At 44.0% G+C, this 21,522-nt stretch overlaps 1 protein-coding gene across 12 annotated transcripts in view; it reads right to left on the reverse strand.

The window, feature by feature from the left end:
- The window catches only part of RIMBP2 (RIMS binding protein 2), a 716,511-nt gene that overhangs the window by 86,004 nt on the left and 608,985 nt on the right, over nt 1–21,522 (reverse strand). For all 12 annotated transcript variants that reach the window (XM_068119472.2, XM_068119471.2, XM_068119470.2 and 9 more), the window contains one exon: nt 10,643–10,808. In XM_068119472.2, coding sequence (XP_067975573.2) covers nt 10,643–10,808 — 166 coding nt within the window. The remainder of the gene's footprint in view (nt 1–10,642; nt 10,809–21,522) is intronic.

Raw genomic sequence — 21,522 nt, forward strand, 5'->3', positions numbered from 1 at the left:
TTATTTCACCTGCAACCGTACCATAAAATAGCTTTTTAGGAATGTTGCTGTCGAAGAAAGGCATTCGGACAATGTGGAATGGAAAACCAAAACCGTGTTGCAAAACCAAAAACGTGAAAATTTTGTGTGATTACCCTTGGTGAACACTGTAGGGTAGCACGGATGACCAAATGAGCTTTAACACTCCGAGGCATTCAGTTCAAAAATATAGCGGAGCATACGCGTGGGGGCAAATTGGGGAGCAGAGAAGCCGAAAAGCTTACCTTCGTGGGTCCCACCGGCAGTCCTCGAACCTGCAATAAATAAACTCACACGAAACGGAATTAAAATGTACAAAAATAAACAGGTTTATTTAATAAAATGCCAGTAACAAGGAAACAACGCGATAAAACTGAATTCCTAAACGGGAATCCCCACAGACCGACACAACATACAGACAAAGGGGAAAAAACGGGAAAATAAATGTGTTTGGTTATTTAGTGGGCACTTAGCTCAACTTGGGTGTCTGGGTGTCTCGTCAAGAATCGTCTAGGCCCTCCCCGAGCATGCAATCCGGACGCAGCTCTGGTGTTGAAGGGAAAAAGGCCTCACTCGCCCGCGTTCATTAGGCCGCGCTGGTTGGCACGAAACAGGCCTTACGCGTGAAGCGAACGGCAGGCATGCAGCCCGCTCTTCCACGCCGTGCTTATCCACCCATCCTCTATACGTGAAAAGTAGGGTTTGAAATCCTACGGCAAAGGCTAGCTAGTACGGAGGATAATAGAGAACAGTGGATCCAGGATAAGGGCAGTGATCAAACAGTTCGGACAGGACGAGACACTAAACTCCCTTTCGGCACAACATTTAATAAAACAAGGCAAAGATGGCAGCAAACAACTCACTCACACGAGCCATCAGCAAGAAGCCGGAAGTCTCCTCCCTTTCCGGTGCAACGTAAGAGAAAAAAGTAAGAATTACAGGCTTGCACTACACCAACATGGCATCAACATATTGCAAGAAAACATTCATAAGCAAAGCAGGAAACGTTCACGTAGATCATACGCATAACATCAGAGACTTTCTAACAACCACCACCAAATTTGTGGAATAAATTTGAAAAAAAAGGGAAGTCTTTCAGTCCATTCACCCCTCACCCATCATCTTGAAGCTTCGACAGCCGGATCAATTTAGCAAGTGGTCGAACATAGTTCTTGCCACAAACTTGAACGCTGGCAGTTCGAGCACGGCCATCTGAGCCCAGAAAGGTCTCGTGAGGTTTCCCTCTACGGGCGATGAGGGGACGGACGGACATTAGAAAGGCATCAGCATCAAGGCCCTCCAGGAGGCCCAGATGTACGCTGCGGGTAGTGAGGCACTTGAAGATTATACCCCAGCGCTTCTCCGTTCGTCTTCCAATTTTTATGGTGAAAGGACCGAAGCAGTCCACTCCAGTAGAGTAGAAGGCAAGCTTGTATAGTCGTAACCGAGCATAGGGTAGATCAGCCATCCTTGGCACCTCTGCATTGGCACGCCATCTTCGGCACTCGTGGCATTGATGTTGTTGTCGACGAATAGCCTCTCGACCATGCAGAATACCGTACTTGCGACGTACTTCAGCGAGAATTCTCTCCGGACCACAGTGAAGCAGTTGGTCATCACATTCTTGAATGAGGAGCTTGGTTACTGGGTGAGGAGGATCTAAAACAATAGGATGCACGGCATCTTGTGTAAGGACATCTGCATGGCGTAGTCTTTCTCCTACTCTGATGAGAACAAGGGTACGGTCATATTAAGGTGAGAGAGATGCCAGTCGACCTCTGATGGGCAAATCCCTACCCGTGGCAAGTATCTGGACTTCGTCCGGAAAACTATTGTGCTGTGAGCGTTGAAGCAGAAGATTCTCTATCTCCCCATGCTGGTGAGCGCTTAAGGTAAGATAGTCTTGATCGCAGGCCACCCCATTGGGACACTGCTGTGCAGCCACAACCAGAGCGTTCCAAGTCTTGTACTGTGAAGGGTCAGGTAAGGCCTGTATGTCCACCGACATTGTTCCACAGAAGGTTGACTTCCGGAGCTCAGTCACATCACTTTGCTCTAGTACGCTGACCGGTCCTTGTAGTGACCAGCCCAGGTTGGTACAAACTGCTACTGGAGCACCCTTGGGGCCAAATCGCACAGGTTGCTTTGGTAAGATGAGGTGCGGATAGTCTGACCCGATCAATATTGCTGGTTGAGCCTTGTTAATCAAAGGGAGTGGTATCCCAGCTAGGTGGGGGTGCCGTTTCTGAAGATCGGCCACTGGGTACGAATACTCAGATAAGCACAGCATTGTGGCAGTGAATGCTGCATCTATCCGATACCTCTGGTTCGGGTTCTCGACCGATGATATCTGAAGCTTGACAGAGGCCTCGGTACACTGCAACGTATCTTCTCGCACTGTCTTGAGCAGTAATGCTTCAGGTTTACCCACCAGGTTCAGCCGCTCCGTTATTGAATTCAAAAGCATAGTCCTTTCTGAACCATCGTCTGGAATGGCATAGATCTCTATGGACCCTTGTGGGCCATGAAGAAGCACCTTTACGACCTTTAACAGGACATCATGTGGACGGGAAGGCTTGTCAAGGTACACTGCAGATGGTGCGGAGCCTGTCATTAGGACGGTATCGCTGGATCTCTGCGCTGCATCATGTAGGATGGTTAGGTGCAACTCGTTGCAAGCAACGCATGGCTTCCTAAGTGTACAGCGATCAGCTGGGTGTGACCGACCGCACCTCCAGCAACGGTCATGTTCCCTTATCCACTTAATAATATGGTCTGTGGAAAGCTTCTTGAATTCCGCACAGGAACCGAGGTAATGATCACTGGTGTCACAATGAGGACAATAAGGCTTGGTCTTGGTTGTTGAAGAAACATTACGCAATGGCTGTGGCCTTGTGCCAGCTATTAGTGACTCAGAGTTGTGAAACACCGAGGCCTGTGATTCTTTCTTCTTGAAAGATGAAGAATGCTGTTCCTTTCTCTCTAATCCCTGGCCCTCGCATTTGTAGAGGACAGCAGCTTGGTTCGCTATACGTTTAGCTCGGGCCTTCGCCTGCAGCCAAGCTGCCAGATGGTGCAACGTGTAGGACACTGTAGGTCTGATTAGAATCTGCATTTAAAAGTCCTTGGTTAATGCAGTGCTCAATGAATCCATCACGATAGCTCGATGGCAGTTTGCTAATTAGCCTGTTTACATGTGAGCCACATCGTAGTTCAGATCCATGCTCACCCTCGAGGGATTGTAACATACCCACAAGGGAGTGCACTGCGAGAGCAAATTCTTCAAAGGCCTCTGCATCTCCAGTCCTCACTGGTGCCATGTTCATGATGGCACTAATTTCGCTCTGTACGAGTTGCCTTGGCTGTCCATACTTGTCCTGTAGGGCCCGTAAGGCCACTGTGTATGGCTTCGGATCATGCATGTAGGCCTGAGCAAGTTTGTATGCACTTGGTAGCTTAAGGTGGGTTAAGAGTACTTGATATTTGTACTCCTCTGACAAGTAGGATTGTGATTACGTAACCAGTAGGTGTGATTACTTATCAGGCTATCCAATGCAAGCTTGAGAAGGGCAAAGTCACTTTCTCTGCCACTCTGGATATAAGGCAGACTCGGTTTTGGTACGCCATAGGATGAAGCTATTAGTAGGTCCATGAGGTTGGGTGTTGCAGGCGTCTCAGATGGGTGAACTGGATGCCCATGTGGTGAAGTCGAGGGTGGTAGATGGGGTGCCTGATGACATGGTAACATGTTAGGATGAAAATTTGAAGCTTGGAATGGAGCTGTGGTGGCGGATGAATATGCAGTTGGATGAGTTTGCTTCACCTTCTCTTTCGGTGATGGATTGTCATTAATGATTAATCGAGGAGTGGATGTGGATTGTAGGTCGGCAGTGATGGCAATTTCCGGTTCTGGCCGCAGTAGCGGCAGCTGCGTTGGCAATGGTTTGTTTGGTTGAACTGAGGGAGTACATGAAGCTCCACCACCGTGCAGAATCGTATGCTGGGCGGTAACGGTTGGACGCCCGGTTGGAGAGGTAGGCGCTTCATCTCCTGCATCCAAGAACGACACTATCAACCGTGCTTCCTCCAGTTCCTGTTCGGCCTTCCTCAGAAGTCTCTGTCTTGTTAGCTGGACGGACAAGGCCTCGCGTTCCCTCAGAGCCTGGCGCTCCATCTCCTGAGCCTGGCGCTCCATCTGCTGAGCCTGAAGGACTTCATCCTGCAGCTGCTGTCCACGTTTCTCAGCTCTCTCATCCTCCCCAACTTGACATGTTAGTTCATCCAGTTCATACTGTTTTCGTTTTTCCATTAGAATAGCCGATTGTATACCACTGAGTTGGGATGTAATGGATGAACGACTGTAGCTGGAACAATGGCTGCGTCGTGAGCTATGTGCACTGCATCGTGAGGCAGTCTTTGGTCGGTGGCTTCCTGACGAATATCGTCGGTAAGAAGAACTCGGCCCACACTCCTGATTAAGGGAAGAACCACTCGTGTTTGCTGGTACGTAGTTAAGAACAAAGTCTTTCAAACGTTCAGGGATACGTATATTCCTTTCGTGTCGGGAAGACGCCATTAATTCATTGCCAGTGCTGATGATGGCCGGACCCGGTAATTCGGTGGCTAATACAGACGCGGGGCTGACGGCGGCCACCGAGACAGTGACAAATGGATTCGTGCCATGAGTGGTTAAAGGACTAACCGGGATAATGTCTCTGGTATTGTCTGCTGTTTGAGTACAATTGGCAGTCAGGGTAGCGGCGATATTCTCGTCCATGATTTCCTTGTCCAGCTGTTTGTTATCCGGCTCGAAGGACCATGAAAAGTAGGGTTTGAAATCCTACGGTAAAGGCTAGCTAGTGCGGAGGATAATAGAGAACAGTGGATCCAGGAAAAGGGCCGTGATCAAACGGTTCGGACAGGACCAGACACTAAACTCCCTTTCGGCACAACATTTAATAAAACAAGGCAAAGATGGCGGCATTCAACTCGCTCACACGAGCCATCAGCAAGGAGCCGGAAGTCTCCTCCCTTTCCGGTGCAACGTAAGAGAAAAAGTAGGAATTACAGGCTCGCACTACACCAACATGGCATCAACATATTGCAAGAAAACATTCATAAGCAAAGCAGGAAACGTTCACGTATATCATACGCATAACATCAGAGACTTTCTAACAATACGGAAAACCACAGTTCCGTCGCGGCTCTTCCTCCACACAACCACCAGCAAGATGTCCCAACACAGCCGCTCATGATCAAGCTTCCCCGTGCAGAGAGCAAAGCACAACCGTACACTCATCGCTTTTGGAACGAGAAAGCGCAAAAGGGAACGCTCGCTCTCAATGCCCAGATGCCAGAAGTAAAAGAGGAATGAGGAGAAGACGCCGGTACACAACCGTTCACTGCCAGACCCAAACCGAGAAGGGAAGATGTCCGCCACTCCAACCCTTTTGTCCGCGTCGCTCTCTCATCAGCTCCCACCACCTCTATCTCACCCAACCAGTTCGTGCCACCTCCACCAGTCTTGTCAATCAAAACCCCGACCAATCACTGCTCTTCGGGCCGTGGCTCTTGGCCTTGCCCGTCCTGTGTCCTCATCATGTCGGGGTAATCAGCTGTAGTGCTTCATGTCTGGGTTCCGGTGGTATTTATTAATTAGTGTATGAATTAGGGTGTCGATTGCGTGGCTTGGCTATGTGTCTAGTGTGGTGTCATAAGGAATAAAGGAATAAATTACAGAGGCATCGACACACAGGGGATTAATTTACCCATAATCCCTAAGCTAATTAACATACACCACTCCTCTGATGGGGACGAAGATACAAACTTAACCCGACAGTCAAGTCTAATATGAAGTCCCTACTTATTACATGGGGTGGTTCTTCTTCACGATAATCGGAGCACACTAATCTATACATTCTACCTGTACTAAAGTAATCACTGCCTACCCCCTAAAAACGTAGCAATAGCTTTTTAGGAATATTGCTGTCTGAGAAAGGCATTCGGACAATGTGGAATGGAAAAGCATCTCATTTATCAAATAATTTGGTGTGAAATTTATTATTATGGATATCGATTTGTAATTCCAAAAAGGAAACTGAAGTGGAAGTTTGGTTTTGCTTTTTAAATTCAAGTAATTTTGGATATATATCATCATGACACACACACACACACACACACACACACACACACACACACACACACACACACACACACACACACACACACACAGACACACAGACACACACACACACGATCAACATACAAACATTTTTTTTTGCCAAGTAACAAACACCCAGGAACACAGAAAATGACTTTAGTTAGAAGATTGTGTGTTTTCGTTATTTCAGATCGCGAGAACGCTTCATTTTTGCCCATTTTGTGCAATCGTGTCCGACTATCTTTTGTCCCGGGATTTTACATTTTCGTTGTCCTTTGCCTTCTTATAATAAACTATTCCGTAAAGGCACGTTTCGTGTGGCGACCCATCATTGCAGATTTTGCACGTGACAAACCATTTCAGCACGGCTTTAATGGTAAATCCCTGGGGAGGTTATAATCCCTGGGGAGGTTTGTGTCCCAAACCCATCCCTCTCTGTACCCACCATACCCAGTCGTACCCAGCTGCTCCTGGACTCTGTGTCCTTTCCTCCTGACAAGGTGGAAAAGTTTCTGTCAACCCTCGACTCTGATTCTGCAACTGGGCCTGACGGCATCAGCCCACGGGTCCTAAAATCCTGTTCTTCCGCTCTTTCATTCCCTCTCTCTGTTCTCTTCACCCTCTCTTTTGCTCAAGGTCATCTGCCCTTTGCTTGGAAATCAGCCAACATCACCACTTTGCACAAAAAAGGTGCAAAAACAGATCCTAGCAACGACAGACCAATCAGCCTTCTCCCAATTATCAGCAAAGTCATGGAATCCATCATTGCTTCAGATATGAAATCTTTCCTCTTCTCCAATGGCTTGATCTCTGATCATCAATTTTGTTTCAGACCTGGACACTCTACTCTGGACATGCTGCTTCTGCTTTCTCAACAATGGATGGAGGTCCTCAATGCCAAACAGGAAATTAGAGCCGTCTCCCTTGACATATCACGTGCCTTCGATACGGTCTGGCACCCCGCTCTGCTCACCAAACTCTCCTCTTTTGGTATCCATGGAAATCTCCACGCATGGCTGGCGGACTTCCTCTCTAGTCGTAGTCAACGTGTGGCCCTGAATGGGTTGCTCTCATCTCCTCTTCCTGTTCAGGCTGGAGTTCCCCATGGCAGTGTTCTGGGCCCTGTGCTTTTTCTGGTCTTCATCAATGATCTCTCTGACTCTCTTGAAAATCCTCTCTATCTCTTTGCTGATGACTCTACTCTCTGTCGCTCCATTCCTCATCCCTCAGAGCGGCAGTCTGCAGCCTCCTCACTCTCTGCAGACCTGGACAAAATCACAGACTCGGCAAACAAGTGGAACATGTCTTTCAATCCTGACAAATCTCACACACTTACGAAGTCTCTCCGAAAAGACCGACTGGACAACCCTCCCATCCACTTTCTGAATAATCCTCTCCAAGAAGTTCTGTCACTCAAGCTTTTGGGTCTCACTATCTGCCATGATCTTTCCTGGGAAAACCACATTTCAAATCTGGCCTCCAAAGCCAGTCGCAGACTGGGCATCCTCCGTTGTGCGAAGTCCTTCCTTGGCACACCTGAGCTCCTCACAACATACAAGGCTTTCATCCGCAGCTCAATGGAATACTGCTCTCCCTTCTGGGCTGGTGCTCCTGCCTCACACCTAGCTCGTCTTCACGCTGTTGAAACCAAAGCGTTCAGAATCATTGGAATCTCCCGCGATGAAGCTAACTCCAAGGGCCTTTCACTCACTCACCGCAGGCAGGTTGGTGATCTTTCCGTCTTCTACCGACTCCTCTCTGGCCTTGCCCCCCCCAGCTCTCTCTGGGCTCTGTCCCCCAAATATTCCTACAGGTCGCACAAGATCTACCTGCAGCCCTCTTATGGTTAAACTGCCAAAATCAGGACTCTTTGCTCACCTTCACTCCTTCATTCCTCTTTTCTCCCACCTCTGGAACAAACTCCCTCACTCTCTTCAATCCCACTCCACCCTCCACGTCTTTAAAACAGCTGTTCACCACCATCTCTTATCTTCCCCCATCCAAAACCTTGATCTTTTCTACCCCCGCTAATTTCACCCCAAATCCACTTTTTTGAAATACCAACTTCTGTCCTGGAAGTCCTTGGTGTCCTTGTGTTTTATACTTCTCCCACCCCCCCCCCCTCCTCCCACGCCTCCTCCCCCCAAGCCCTCTCCCTCCCACACATCTCCCTGCTCTCAAATGTTGTGTTTGTGTGCTTCCCCTTCTCTCCCCATCTTGTCTTCCGCTCCCTCTTTTTATATATTTTGTTTGTCTTGTTGATTTGTTTGTGAAATAAATGTGAGCTATTTCACGAGCCTCGATTCAGTATACAACAAAAAAAAAAAAAAAAAAAATTTGGTAATGTTCTCTTAAATAGGATGGCACGGAAGTAACAAATCCGACCAGGGGGGATGGCAGATTATTTATATTTGCCCAATTTTTTCCCCATTTTCGGGGACTAGGACAAGTTATTTAGGACTTTCCAGTACTGGACAATGCTTTTCACCCCTCAGCCCAAATTGGGCTAAGGGGTATTGTCGTTACGGGCGTCCGGAGGTCCGTCAAGTTTTGGTTTCCGTCAATTTCAAGGAGAACGGCTTGTCCGATAAAATAAATTTTTGCAGTGTGTGTTGGGGTTGAGTAGAGGAAGGTTCCTTTCGAAAATGGGCGCGCTGCGATTTTCAATATGGCCACCACGGCAGCCACCTTGAAATTGGCTTCCGTCAATTTCGAGCAGAACGGCTTGTCCGATTAAATCCATGTTTGCAGTGTGTGGTGGGGGATGAGTAGAGGGAGGTGCCTTTCGAAAATGGGCGCGCTGCGATTTTCAATATGGCCGCCACGGCAGCCATCTTGAAATTGGTTTCCGTCAATTTCGAGCAGAACGGCTTGTCCGATTAAATCTATTTTTGCAGGGTGTGTTGGGGTTGAGTAGAGGAAGGTTCATGGGCGCGCTGCGATTTTCAATATGGCCACCATGGCAGCCATCTTGGAATTGGTTTCCGTCAATTTCGAGCAGAACGGCTAGTCCGATTAAATCCATTTTTGCAGTGAGTGTTGGGGTTGAGTAGAGGAAGGTTCCTTTCGAAAATGGGCACGCTGCGATTTTCAATATGGCCGCCACGGCAGCCATCTTAAAATTGGTTTCCGTCAATTTCGAGCAGAATGGCTTGTCAGATTAAGTTCATTTTTGCAGTGTGTGTTGGGGTTGGGTAGAGGAAGGTTCCTTTAGAAAATGTGCGCGCTGCGATTTTCAATATGGCCGCCACGGCAGCCATCTTGAAATTGGAATGAAAATGAAATTTCTTCACTGCAAAATCCTACTCAGTGTACAACTTCGCTTCAAATAACAAATTATCATCAATGCTTCCTTTCACCATGCATGGGCTGAGGGGTTATGCCTGCGATGCGGTGCTATTTATTCATATTGCAGGAATTCAAAGGAGTTTCAAGGACTGTGAGAACCCTATGCCTCCAGACATTCACTCCTCTTTCATATTTAATACCTGAAATAAAAACCTTCTATTTCTATTTCATAAGGATTTTTCTAACTTTAAACCATGCTTTCACACATCATGGCACAGCTGTACTGCTGATATAGTCATGGATGTTGTTATATTGCTCTCACTGGTATGGGTTCAATTCCAATTGATGCTCAGAGAGTTTCAGGACCATTTGACGTATTGGCAACCCATGCAGAATTGCTTCTTGGCCACAGAAACGTCCACGACTTGTTACAAATGCCCCAACTCTTAGTCCAGAGCATCATAAGCCTCCACCAGCACCATTCAATATGACATTAGGTGTCCTTTCTGCAATCAGGCTGTGGATGTCGAAGGTCTCAAGTAATCTTTTACAAATCGCAGGCCATTGTGTGCTGGCACTTTTTGACAAAATTTATGCTTATGAGTTAGGTTATTATTAACACAAATATTAGATGGGAACACTAAAGTGCTCGCTTCTAAACCCCTGGATAAGCACCATCATTCTTTATCTGTGTGCCAAGTTTGAACAACATCAGTTAATGTATGTCCGAGAAATGGTTGAGGACTTGTTCAACATCGGGCCTTTTACAACTAAAATGGCTGCCAGTCGGCCATCTTTGATCGCAACGCAAAACAATATGATGTGAATGTGTATACCATCATGTATTGTCTTTGTAACAAGTATGAACAAAAATCGGTCGTTACATCTGTGAGATATGGTTGTGGACAGATGGAAGGATGGATGGACGGATGAGACCAAATCCATCAGCCCCCAATCCATAATGGCCACCTGGCTTATGTGGGGAACCCAGGTTCAAATTCCATTCACCAGGCATTTGCTCATTGTAGAATAATGCTCATTGTAGTTGCTATGGCACATGTGTATGAGGTACCACATGAGGCCGACGTAGTGGACAATTATCAAACAAGGTAAACACCGCTATAAATACAAGATGGCGGCAGAACATGGAGGGCAATGTCTTTCTTTTAATCTCACCTTTTCTCTCCACAACCGAATTGGCTGGGAGATAACCTTGCTGGAAAAGTTCTGCAGCCATGTTTGCATCAGCTTGTATTTCAGACACCATATTACAAGGAACAAAACCGAGGCAACCTCCAACTTCACCCCGGTAGAATCCGTCCCCGTCTTTCTCTCCAAATACCTGTGGGGATGATGGGAAGTGAAAGGCCAAGATAACTTGTAAGCTTGTCTGAGACAAAGTCATGATGATGACATCCTTTTCTATTTTTTTCCACAGGTTATTTAGGGAAAATATCTCAGATAAATGAAGAACAAAGTGTTTAGAGTGGAGGAATATCTCAGCTAAAGGTTTTGGATGGGGGAAGATAAGAGATGGTGGTGAACAGCTGTTTTAAAGACCTGGAGGGAGGAGAGGGATTGAAGAGAGCGTGGGAGATTGTTCCAGAGGCGGGAGAAAAGAGGAATGAAAGAGTGAAGGTGAGCAGAGAGTCTTGATTTTGGCAGTTTCACCAGAAGAGGCTTGCTGGCAGATCTTGTGCGTCCTGCAGGAATATTTGGGGGACAGAGCATAGACAGACTAGGGGGGGCTTGGCCGGAGAAAAGTCGGTAGAAGACAGAAAGACCACCAACCTGCCTGCAACAGTGTATGAGGTACACTGTAAGACCCTCAGAAGCAAGTGAAAGACCCTCAGAGTCAGCTTCATCGTGGGAGATACCAATGATTCTGAAAACTTTGGTTTCAACAGCCTGAAGCTGAGCTGGGTGTGAGGCAGGAGCACCGGCCCAGAGGAGACAGCAGTATTCCATTGAACTGCGGATGAAAACTTTGTATATGGTGAGGAACTCAGAGGTTCCAAGGAAAGACCTCGCACGATGGAGGATGCCCAGTCGGCGACTGGCTTTGGAGGCCAGCTTGGAAATGTGGTTTTCCCAGGAAAGACCATGGTAGACAGTGAGACCCAAAAGCTTGAGAGACGGAACTTCTTCAAAAGGATTGTTCAGAAAGTAGATGTAGTCCGTGGGCTGAGTAGGGTTTACATGCACCCCCCCCCCCCCCCCCCCACAACTTAACTTCCCGGGTATGTCCATGTACCCCCCACCATAGGGGTTAGGAAAAACCATGTTAACAGCAAAAAACTCATTCCCAAGGTAGCTCCCACGCATATTTTGATGTTACCCCCCCCCCCCCCCCCTGTGTCAGTGATTTCCGAAAATTAGGAGTAGGCGAAATTCAAATGGCCATAACTTTTTACCTAGTCATCCTATGGTTGCATATGACCCCTCAAAATGTTTGTCCTGGGACACTCTTTACAATGATATGTGTTATATGCAAATGGGGTCACTAATGAGGTCACCAGAGGTCAAACTATGAGGGAATGAGTTTTTTTTCTGTTAACATGGTTTTTCCTAACCCCTAGGGTGGGGGGTACATGGACATACCCGGGAAGTTAAGTTGTGGGGGCGGTGCATGTAAACCCTACTCAGCCCACGGACTAATGGGACAGTTGTCCAGACGGTCTTTTCGGAGAGACATTGTGAGAGTGTGAGATTTCTCAGGATTCAAAGACATGTTCCACTTGTTTGACCAGTCTGTGATTTTGTCCAGGTCTGCAGAGAGTGAAGAGGCTGCTACCTGCCAATCTGAAAGTTGAGATATGGAGCGGCAGAGAGTGGAGTCATCAGCAAAAATATAGAGGATTTTCCAGAGAGTCGGAAAGATCATTGATGAAGACCAGAAAAAGTACAGGGCCCAAAACACTGCCTTGAGAAACACCAGCTTGGACAAGAAGACGAAATGAGAGAATTCCATTTAGAGCAACACGTTGACTAGGACAGAAGAGGCAGTCCAAGAGTCATGTGTGGAGATACCCATAAGAGTAGAGTTTGCTGAACAGGGAGCAGCACCAGACCATGTCAGGTCTGAACAAAATCGGTCCATGCATGTCCGAGAAGTGGTTGGGGACACGTTTAAGTCACAAAATGGACGAGAGTCCGTCATATTGGATCTGATCTCGAAAGAAAATGGCGTGCATATGTAAGCCATCATTCTTATCTGTGTGGCATGTTTGAAAATCGTGTGTGTTTCGCCGCCATTTTGGGAAAACCGAAAAACTTTGCACCTCTATTATATCTCCGAAAGTGCTGAACAGAAAAAATTGAGACATGGCTCATTGTAAAGAACTCTCCATGGGGAATAAAATATGTTAATGATGATGTCATAGGTGCCTTCATTATGACGTCATAATTTGAGAAGTACAAAACTTCATCCGATCAAGATGAAATTTCTTGAGCATCATCAAGGAATAAATTAGTTTAGAAAACAAATAATGATGACATCATCAGTCACGTGGTTCGGTCACCATATTTGTCCAAAATGGCCGATAAAAAGCGCATTCCGGCAAGGCTTCCACTTTTCCACCCTTTTTCTTAGCCTTGCGGTCCCCATGACAATCTTCTCCATTTTGCCCTATTTTCTGCATCTCTCCTTGTTAACCCCCTTGCCCGCATTTCTTCTTCCACCATCTTTAGCCAAGTCTTTCTCAGTCTTCCCCGTCCTCTACTTCCTTCTACATTCATTTCCATCACTCTTCTCAACCAGTCACTTTCATCCTTCCTCAACACATGACCAAACCATCTCAACCTGTTCCTCTTCACAGCATCAATCACAGGCTCTATTCCCATCATCTTTCGCAATTCATCATTTGTCTTCCTCTCTCTCAACGATACACCGCACATCCACCAAACCATTCGCATTTCCACTCTTTCCAGCCTTCGTTGCTGCTCTACGTTCATTACCCATGTCTCGCTCCCATAAATCATAACACTTCTCACACATGCAGCATACACCTTTCCCTTCAGCTTCAACGACACTCCCCTCCTCATCAGCACGCCACTCAGTTCCCGAAACTTCTTCCATGCACATCTCACTCGAGCAACCGTTGCCGAGTCTGATCCATCTTCTCCATTCAGCATGTCTCCGAGGTAGCAAAATGTTTTCACACCTTCCAGCTTCACGCCGTCTCCAAGATCCAACTCAACATTTCCTCCATCTGCAGCTCCCTCTGAGCACACCTTACATTTGAATGTAGCTGCCACACTGGTTAATGACCCTCTCAGACCACTACATTTTTGATGAACCCACTCAGCACACATTGTACATTGAATGGAGTTCACTCCAACACCCTTCCTGCACACAGCACACGGCCACTTCCCACTTCTTTCCACCTCACCACATGCTTTACCACTTGTCATCACCTTCGTCTTTCCTATATTCACCTTCAGACCTTTTGTCTCCATCCATTCCTTCCACTTGTTCATCTTTTCCTTCAGTCCATCCATACTTTCCGCAATCAACACCAGATCATCTGCATACAACAACTCCCACGGTAAACCCTCCTTTACGTTCTGAGCCAGCACCTCCATCAAAGCTACAAATAGTTGTGGACTTTGTACCGACCCCTGAGGCACTCCCACCTTCACCTCAAACTCACCACTGTTCCCGTCCTTCGTCCTTACAGCTGTGCGCGCTCTTTTGTACATTGCCATCACTACTCTGATCAACCATTCCTCCACTCCTAACTTCCTCAATGCCCATGTCAATACTTTGCGTGGAACCCTATCGAATGCTTTCTCCAGATCAACAAACCCAAGAAACAACTTCTTCCTCTTCTCCATGTACTTCTCCTGCAACTGCCTCACAATAAAGAGCACGTCTGTCGTTCCTCTTCCTGGCATAAATCCAAACTGCATTTCGTCGATCTTCACCTTCTTCCTTATCCTCCTCTCCAACACCCTTTCCAATACCTTCATTCCATGCTCCAATAACTTTATCGCTCGGTACGAGCCACACTCCAGAGGGTCACCTTTCCCCTTGTTTAGAGGGACGAGGGTACTCAGTTCCCAATCCACTGGAATGCGGCCTTCTTTCACCACCAGATTACAGATCTCTGTCATTATCTTCACACCCCAACTTCCTGCTGCCTTCAACATATCTCCCACAACTCCTGTCGGCCCTCCCGCTTTTCTACTCTTCATTGCTTTTATCGCTTCCTCAACTTCCTTCTCAGTTATCTTCTCTGCCGGTCCTAAAACTGGGTTACTCTCTATGTTGCCATCCCATTCATTCTCTGTATTCAACAGCATTTCCATATATCTTTTCCATCTTCCTTTAATTCCAACTGGGTCCACAACGATTTGTCCCACTTCATCCTTCAAGCAACTCACCCCCATCACATCACACCTCTCTTTTGCTATCTGCTTTGCAATCCTGAATACTGCTTTCTGACCCTCTTCCGAATCCAAGCGTTCTCCGAACATTTTCCTACATGTCTCCTGCGCCTTTGCTACCTCTTTCTTTGCAGCCTTCTTGGCTGCCTTATAACTTTCATGCTCTGCCTTTTCTGCCCCCGTACCCTTCGCCTTCTGCCACTCCTTGAACTTCTTCCTCTTCTTGCCAATCCTCTTTCCAACTTCCTCATCCCACCACCATGTTTCCGAGTGCCTCGGTGGTCCTTTTGCCCATCCACATACCTCACCAACGGCTCCCAACAGACTAGCTTTCATTGACATCCAACCACGTTCAAGCTCAACCACATCATCCTCTACCCTACTCAGCCTCTCTTTTAATGCCTCCCTTACTGTCACCTCTTTCAACCTCCACACCTTCATTCTCGGTTGGTACTTCACCCGCCGAGCTCTCCTCCCACCTTTCACCCTTATGTCGCAGACAACCAAGTGGTGCTGTGAAACAGCCTCCTCCCCCGGGATCACCTTTGTGTCTTGGAGGTGCCCCCTATCTCGCTTACGCACCATCAGGTAGTCAACGGTTGTCGTCGACCCACCGGACGTGTATGTACCAAGCTTATTATCCTCTTTCTGGAACTGAGTATTACAAATCAACAAATCAGCTCCATCAGCAAACTCCAAAATCCTTTCACCTTCTCCATTTCTCACACCATATCCGTAACCCCCATGAACTCCCTCAAAACCGTCCATACTCCTTCCACATGTCCATTTAGGTCTCCTCCTACCACAACAACTTCCTCATCTTTCACGTTTTCCATCAGCTTCTCTATTGCACACCAGAACTTGTCCTTCTCTTCATCGCTCCGACCAACCTCCGGAGCATATCCCGAGATGACGTTCAACAAGAGCTTTCCAATCATCATTTTCACCATCATCAACCTATCACTCACTCTAGTCACACTCACCACACTGTCTACAAACTCCTCAGAAAACAGGACACCAACACCATTCACGCCCTCCGGGCACCCTTGCCACACAAACTTGTATTTCTGTCCCTGCCTACCATTCACCATTCTCACACCACTTCCCTTCCATCTCGTCTCTTGCACACAACATATGTCCACTCTTCTTCTGACCAATACTTCCACCACTTCTCCTGATCTCCCTGTCATTGTCCCTACATTCCATGTCCCAAACCTCAGAAACCGATCTCCACTTTGGGCTGTACCCTGCCCATATGTAGTTGTAATTGTCATGGTTCTCTTTTTGAGGCAATGTTTTTATGGCCGGATGCCCTTCCTGGCGCCAACCCTCTTAGTCACCTCTTATGACATGCAGGGATACGGTGTACCTATTCTAATCCAGGGTACCAGGGTACACACATTTATCTTATCACTTATACTTATATATTTCTCTTATCTGAGATATTTATTCCGTGGGTCAAAAATGGCCCGCGAATCACTTATATTTATCTTAACACTTATAACCATAAGGGACACTATCAATTCCATTTTCCAAAATAATCCTCTTATCATCAAAAGCTCCTAATGCCTTCTTATTCACCTCCTCTGTATATAATTGATGTTTATAACTTCTTATCGTATTCATTTTTCTGAACTTTTCTTTCTTTAAAGTCACACAATTATAATAATTTTCAAAGTTTATTGTTTCTTTCATCACATTTTTCTTTATTCCTTTCAACTTTTTATCACTCTTTTCAATATTATGATCAATATATTTATAAGCATAAGCCTTAGACCTCAATCCTATAAATTCACTCATTACCTTACCCCCCAATTCATCCTTAAACTTTCCAACAACCTTTTTATTTTTTGAAGAAAACAACTTATCACCCGGCTTGTAATTACTCGTGTCATACAAATCAATATCATCAATCATATCTGAATAAACATCTTCTGTATCAATTTTCAAAATAAAACTATCTGTATCCATATAAAGGAGATTAACATCATTTTGATATTTCTTCCTTAAGTTATTGTAAAAGTAATCATACATTAATGACTTTGATAAATCAAGAATTGATGTTCCAATATAAATAGGTTTATCCATTTCAATACTTTCTTTAACCAAATGGATAGCACAAAAGTTCTCTGAAAACACCTCTGCTCTTTGAAAACTGGGTCTATTAATTAATTTTGTTGCTTGTTTCCAAGATGTAGCAAGTCTTATGTTTTGTCTATTCCTAACATTTTCCATGGTCTTACCAAAGACCACATTATTCATCAATTTATAAAAGTCCTTTTCAAAATCTGTTTTTGCTTCAGTTCTCTGGAGTGTATTAAAATCAATATATGTTTTCAACCAATGGCTTTGTTTGAACTGGAAAACTCTATGGATCTTCTTTATTCTCAACCCTGCTGATAAACATTGTCTCAAGTTCCTTTGGTGTAAAACATAATTTCCTTTATTATATAATGTAGTAAGTAATTTTTCTGTTGATTTACCTTTGGTATTAAATGATTGTTGATAATCACCGAACCATTCTTTTCTTGGTCTTCCTTTATCAGGAGCGTAAGGCAGATCTTTATGTTTATTATGAAGTTCTTCAGGATATTTCAAATCAACCTCAAAATAATGTCCAATTTTAGCTTTATCCAATTCTTTTTGTGTAGAGATAACGATATCCTGTAAAACCTTTTCATAATCTTTCTCTTTAACCCACCTAAGTTCTCCATAAGGTAGGGCTTGAGACATAGCCCATCCATACAAATTGTTAGCATCATAATACATCAAATAAGAACTATCTTTTGTGTCATCATAATTAGAAAGATATTGGTTGTTAGCTTTAGCATATCGACTCGAACAGACTTGTGATATTCCTCCTCGTTTAGTCTTTTCTATCATCAAGAGCATATCGACATCACTGATTAAATCCAAAGCCTGTTTTGTCATTTTTGACGTAGCACTCCAAGCCAAACTAGGAGCAGTGTTAGTGAGCGGGGTCTAATCCATAGGAATTTTTATTATGGCAGACGGTTCTAAAAGTCTCAAATACATCAGCCAATAGTAGGACATCAGTTTTAAGATACAAATCATGATACTCTCCAAGGTTCTTTATATTAAACTTTTCCCAAACATTTTGTGCTCGAGTATAATCTTTATCAGATGTATGACTTTTATTTAACTCGTTATACAAATTTTCTTTTGAGGGAAGTTGTGTTTCTTCAAATCTCTCAAATGAATCCATATAATCATACGGATACGGATATATCCCCTTTTGTGATAAGAGTTCAATCCCTTCTTGGTTTATGAAATACTCTGAAAGACTCGGAAAGTTTTTAATATTTGATACCAAGTCAGATAATGGACTTGCCATAAATTTAAATGTATCAAGAAACCTGATATGAGTTATAGGAGATTTATTTATTGTTTTTGTGAATGAAATGTATTTCTGATCCATGTTAGGAATTGCTGAAATGTCTCCAGATGTCTTTGAAAGTTCATTAATAAATAGATGCATATCATAATGAGCATTGTTATGAAGAAAGACAGGAATGAAAGAGGGGAGTTTATAATTAATATTACAACTTTGATGAGCCGGACCTCTATATTTACCAGTGAGATGACAATGATCTCTAACCTTTAGACCTTCACCAATTTTCTCCTCACAAATATGACAAACATTGTTTTTTCTAAATTCCCTTTTCTCTTCACTCGTCAAGAACATTGGTTTATTTGTTTCTCTCATTATCTTGGTTAATCGAACACAGTCTTTTTCTAGTCGTTTCACAAACTCCTCTGGGGTATTTGAGCCTCCATACACCTCTAATGTAGCGGTTACCGGTGGCATGACACAATTACCCTGCACCGGCCGATGACGCAACCGGCGAGCGGTCACGTGTCCAGACTCACCCGGGCGTGTTGAGACTTGCCTTTACCGGGCGAACGCTTGCCTTGCATACCACGCCCTGTTGAGAGGCGTGGCTTATCTATTTGCATACCACGCCCCGCCTGAGAGGCGTGGCTTTTGTGTGTTGAGTTTCTGATATATATTGCCGCCCGTTCGATGGGCTGATTCAGTGCTTTGGAGTTCGTTTGAGTGAGCTGGGAATAAATAGCTCAGAGAAACTTAATTCCTGGCGTCGTCCATTTTGTCCGATTTTATCGTGCGAGCACAGTTCCCACACTAACTTGTTATATTCATCACCAACGGATGATTTGATATAATAACAAAAACCACAAGGAGTATGTTTTTGATATTTATTTGTGTATGATTCTTTTGGATTTGGAGAAGCAGTATCTATTTTTTCAGGGGTACTTTCAAAATCAGCATATATCACAATTGGAAGTTTTATAGTCGTGTTGAAATCTTTAAATGATATGTATGAACCTACTTTTGGCATTTTAATTATGGTGGATTTATGATCACTACAGTATTTTGAATGTTGGTTTAATCTTTCTTTAGTATGAAAGAAGTTAAGACAACGCTTACAAATATATCTTTTACATTTTCTTTTGACTACTTGTGGGGTGATTAATCGAGACAAATTTTTGATGTAAGCGTGATGTGAATTTTCTTCTAAACTAAAACAAAGAAGGTCAATATGAGTTTCATCATTTTTATAGTTATCAGAAATTTTTTAAATCTGAACTTTGTTTGTTTTTGTTGGTCGATAAACATTAACGGATATATTATTCATTTCCTCAAATTTTAGAATATCAATCAATGACATTGGAAACTTCAAACCTTTAACATTTAACGTATTCTCATATTTCTTATAATGTGACACTCTCTCAGGGTTCCAATATGGGGGATGAAGGTGAGCGAGAACAGACCATAGGAAACATTTATTATCTTTGTTTTGAATATTAACAATGGCTTTTTAAAGTTTTATAACCCTTGGTAAATCAATGTAAGAAGAAGCTTTAAGAGGATCTGATTTCAGAATGTGTATATCTAAGAAAATGATTTTACTAATACTATATCCACTACCCACCACAGTATTATCTACATCCTGCTCCTGTTTTACAAGTTCACCACAAACACCTGATGATAGGAAATATTGGAATGATGTGATAATGTGAGGGTCTGTTCTCATATCGGGAGTTTCTTCAACACCATCTTTTACCATACCCATTTTTACTTCCATATAAAACTTTAAAGTATTAATCTCAGTCAACGTATCTTTTACAAGTGTTTCAACAGCAGGTTTAACCATCTCAACCGCCTCTCAAGCTATTGATTTTGGTCCTGGAGTTCCAAACTCAAAAACCCTTATCTTAACATGTCCCTTAAATGCTCCATCAGAGTTTTTAATAGAGTATACAACTGTCGCTTCATTCTTCTTGTGTTTTTTTGATTGAAGGTTTCTGGGAAAACTTTTCTTCAAGACATCCTTAGAACAGACATCACAATGTTTTGTTTCTCTCTCAAGAGGAGATAGTCGATGAAGTAGATTAAATGTGTGTTTGTGGGTTTGAAGGTGGTTTTTATAATATTTGTATTCATGATTACAAACATCGCAATACGTTGTATTCACCATATTTTTTAGTAAAACTTTATTTAAACTAAAAATCTCGTGGTAATTTATAGATACGTTTTCGCTCAAAATAAAATTTTCTTGATGAAAATCTCATATTTTATAGATATTTTTTCGCTTAAAATACAATTTTCTTGATGAAAATCATGTAATTTATAGATATTTTTCGCTTAAAGTAAAAATGGTTTTCGAATATCTGGGTAGAATCTCTTCCCTTTTATCTATATATTTATGCTTAAAGTAAAAATGGTTTTCCAATATCTGGGTAGAATCTCTTCCCTTTTCTTTTATCTATATATTTGTGCTCAAAGTAAAAATGATTTTTCGAATATCTGGGTAAAATCTCTTCCCTTTTATCTATATATTTGTGCTTAAAGTAAAAATGGTTTTCCAATATCCGGGTAGAATCTCTTCCCTTTTCTTTTATCTATATATTTGTGCTGAAAGTAAAAATGATTTTTCGAATATCCGGGTAGAATCACTTCCCTTTTATCCACATATTTGTGCTTAAAGTAAAAATGGTTTTTCGAATATCTGGGTAGAAGGAAGGGCATCCGGCCATAAAACATTGCCTCAAAAAGAGAACCATGACAATTACAACTACATATGGGCAGGGTACAGCCCAAAGTGGAGATCGGTTTCTGAGGTTTGGGACATGGAATGTAGGGACAATGACAGGGAGATCAGGAGATGTGGTGGAAGTATTGGTCAGAAGAAGAGTGGACATATGTTGTGTGCAGGAGACGAGATGGAAGGGAAGTGGTGTGAGAATGATGAAGGGTAGGCAGGGACAGAAATACAAGTTTGTGTGGCAAAGGTGCCTGGAGGGCGTGAATGGTGTTGGTGTCCTGTTTTCTGATGAGTTTGTAGACAGTGTGGTGAGTGTGACGAGAGTGAGTGATAGGTTGATGATGGTGAAAATGATGATTGGAAAGCTCTTGGTGAACGTCATCTCGGGATATGCTCCGCAGGTTGGTCGGAGCGATGAAGAGAAGGACAAGTTCTGGTGTGCGATAGAGAAGCTGATGGAAAACATGAAAGATTAGGAGGTTGTTGTGGTAGGAGGCGACCTAAATGGACATGTGGGAAGGAGTATGGACGGTTTTGAGGGAGTTCATGGGGGTTACGGATATGGAGTGAGAAATGGAG

Source organism: Myxine glutinosa, chromosome 6 (genome assembly GCF_964187855.1).
Source record: "Myxine glutinosa chromosome 6, kmMyxGlut1.1, whole genome shotgun sequence".
Classification (NCBI taxonomy): domain Eukaryota; kingdom Metazoa; phylum Chordata; class Myxini; order Myxiniformes; family Myxinidae; genus Myxine; species Myxine glutinosa.